This window comes from Triticum urartu, chromosome 4A (genome assembly GCF_056163025.1).
Source record: "Triticum urartu cultivar PI428250 chromosome 4A, HENAU_Tu73, whole genome shotgun sequence".
Classification (NCBI taxonomy): domain Eukaryota; kingdom Viridiplantae; phylum Streptophyta; class Magnoliopsida; order Poales; family Poaceae; genus Triticum; species Triticum urartu.
The window spans coordinates 50,497,852-50,500,586 of record NC_141876.1 but is presented as its reverse complement, the minus strand read 5'-3'; the positions used below and the strand labels follow the sequence as shown (position 1 = coordinate 50,500,586).

Genomic DNA, 2,735 nt, shown 5'->3' with positions numbered 1-2,735 from the left:
TAGACTACCACCAGTCTACTATGGATGGTGGATGAAGACGACTTGGTCCATGGTTATATAGTCTTGTTTGCTCGCTTGTGACAAAGAACCCGTCAAATTGGAAGCAAATTACTACCACCACCATACTCTACTGGTATGAACGGCGGATGAACTTGCGATCTTGGCCACAAGATTATACCACTACTAATCATGCCGTCGGCGTCATTGGACCGGACGCGACCTGCCGCGAACGCTGTAGCGATAAAAGGATCCCGAATGGGCCCGGCAGTCCACGTTCTTGCCATTAACTATGTCTCACACTCATCAATCATCACCGAATCCTACTCTACTTTAAATTACTCGAGGAGACGTACCGCGTCTCAGTTGCCGCCGACGGCAGCCTACTCGTATCGGAATATTCGAGCCGTCACTGAGACGCATTGCCGTCGTGATCGCATTCGATTCGATCGTCCATGGCATAACCGAGACGCATCAATCAAGTAACTAACTTCACTCGCACCGAACCAAGAAACTCGAGAACAAGAGAACTTCATGATCAACAGTTGGTTTTCAATTCATAATCAAGCAATACAATCAGTAATCTGTACAGGTTCAAACGCGGGCGGGATTCGTGATTCCAATTACTCGATCACGATACGCCCATCTCGCGCGCAGGGGAAAAGCTAGAGCGTTAAGGCAAGAAAGAATCATCGATCAATGGGGTTCTTGCTTGCTTCCCGATGAATCTTCGGTCCGTTCTTCCCAGCCGAACCGGAGGCAGTTGCATCAATGGTGGCGGGGGGAGGTTCTTCTATGCTAGTAGTGGTACATCGGCGGCGGTGGCGGAGGCGGCGGCTATCGTCGGTGGTTGCCGGAGAGGCGGTTGAGCCAGGCGTTGCGGAGCTGGAGCTCGAGGGGCTCGCCGAAGCACTGCGCGCGGGCGAGGCAGAAGTGGGTGCAGAAGCCGGCGGGCGAGCGGACGCGGCAGGTGTCGAGGACGTAGCAGGCGGCGCACTCCATCCCGCGGGCCTGGACCACCAGGCCCCACACCTGGCGCGCCGCCTCGGCGCCGTCCTCCACCGCCGCGGCGGCCACCTGCTCGACCAGGATGATGCCGTCGGGCCGGCGCTGGCCGCCAGGCCCCCAGCGGCGGCGCACGTCGGGCCAGGCCTCCGCCGACGCCGGCTCGCGCCGCACCGTGACGCCCTCCCGCCCGTCGCTGAACAGGTGCACCAGGAACGGCGCCTCCCCGACGTGCCGCACGATCTCCGCGATCGACTCCCGCATCCACCCCTCCACCCGCTCCTCCCCGACCGCCTCCTCCACCTCGTCCCCGCCGTCGCCCCCGATCACGGCCTCCAGCAGCCCCGCCTCGTCCCGCGCCTCCCGCCGGAGCTCCAGCCCCCGGTGCGGGGCGTCCGCGACCGCGGCCCGCAGCGCGCGCGCCGACGACGCCCGCCGCGGCAGGGGCGGCAGGAAGGACGACCGCTGCACCGCCCGACGCGGCGAGAGCCCCACCGACGACGCCGACGCCGGGCCGCACCCCCGCACGGAGGTTGCCGCCGCTGCCGCCATCGACCGGCGCGCGACCTCCCTCCTCTTCGCGCGGGCGAGCGACGACCTTCGGTCTGACGGACGGACGGCTCCGGGGATCGGTCGGTGGTAAATAGATGATGACGATGATGGTGGCAGCTGCACTCGACGGGGCGGGCTCGCGCTTTGCGGCGGCGTCAAGCGTGAGTTGCGCGTACAAATAGGTCCGAGATGGAGGAAGGGGAAGCCTGCACGGTAGAGGATTCCGAGCCGTGACGACTTGCCTGCCTCCCTTCACACGCTTCCGCCCCCGTGGCGTCCTACGTGGACGCCGTTTCGGGATCCGCTGCGCCGAGAAGGGACCTGTGGGCGTCCCTGCGGGGCGATACGGGTTGCTGATTGGCTTGGATCGGTGTTTGGTGTGGTGGTGGGGGATGGGAGCGTGGGGAGCGAGCCGGGGCACGCTCCGGCACGCAGCGGGCGCGAGGCGGGAAGGGGTTTTGCCCGCGGGGGTGGGGGGCCAGGTCGGCGCCGCGCGACACGTCGGATGCGCCGTGTGCGGCTGAGCGCCTCGCGATGGGCGTGACGAGGCCTCGTGGGCCTTGGGTGAGGCGTGGCCTGGTAGGTCGGTGGTCGCCCGCGCGCGTCTCGTTTCCCTCGTGATTCCGGTGCCACCGCGTCGTGCTCTCTCTCCTTGCTTGCGGACGTGCTCCAGGCGTGCGCGGACCCGGCTGGCCCACGTGAGGCACGGGCTGGCTCGCGTACCCATTTTCCATTTTTTTTTTTGACGTGTTCGTTTTCCATTCGGACGTGCGGTTTCCAAGTCGATGCAAAAAAATTATTAGTGTGGTGGCGCAATATTGGTGGGGAGGAGACGGAGTAAAAAGAAAGATGCATTGGAAAAAGTGGCAGGATATAGCGGTACCCAAATGTGTTGGTGGAATGGGTTTTAGGGACCTCCAGTTATTTAATAAAGCCATGTTAGCTAAACAAGGATGGAGGCTATTGACTAATCCCGAATCGCTATGTGCAAGACTTCTGAGAGGGAAGTATTATAACGGCAAAGACTTCATGACCGCTACAAGAAGAAGGGGATCCTCACACACATGGCGCGCCATATTGTTTGGTAGAGAAGCTCTTGAGCTGGGCCTAATCAAGAGGGTCGGTGATGGCGAATCAATTAAAATATGGGATGATCCGTGGATCCCAGCTAACTATAATTA

General features: G+C 61.6%; 1 protein-coding gene across 1 annotated transcript; it reads right to left on the bottom strand.

Moving 5' to 3' along the window:
* Positions 1-528: 528 nt before the first annotated feature.
* On the bottom strand, positions 529-1,720 carry LOC125550550 (uncharacterized). Its single transcript, XM_048713573.2, has one exon. It carries the CDS (start codon positions 1,552-1,554, stop codon positions 835-837), a length of 720 nt encoding a protein of 239 aa, XP_048569530.2. The 5' UTR covers positions 1,555-1,720; the 3' UTR covers positions 529-834.
* Positions 1,721-2,735: the final 1,015 nt, after the last annotated feature.

Coding starts and splice junctions, on each gene's coding strand:
- LOC125550550 (XM_048713573.2), bottom strand. CDS start 1,554: ATGGCGGCAGCGGCGGCAACCTCCGTGCGGGGGTGCGGCCCGGCGTCG.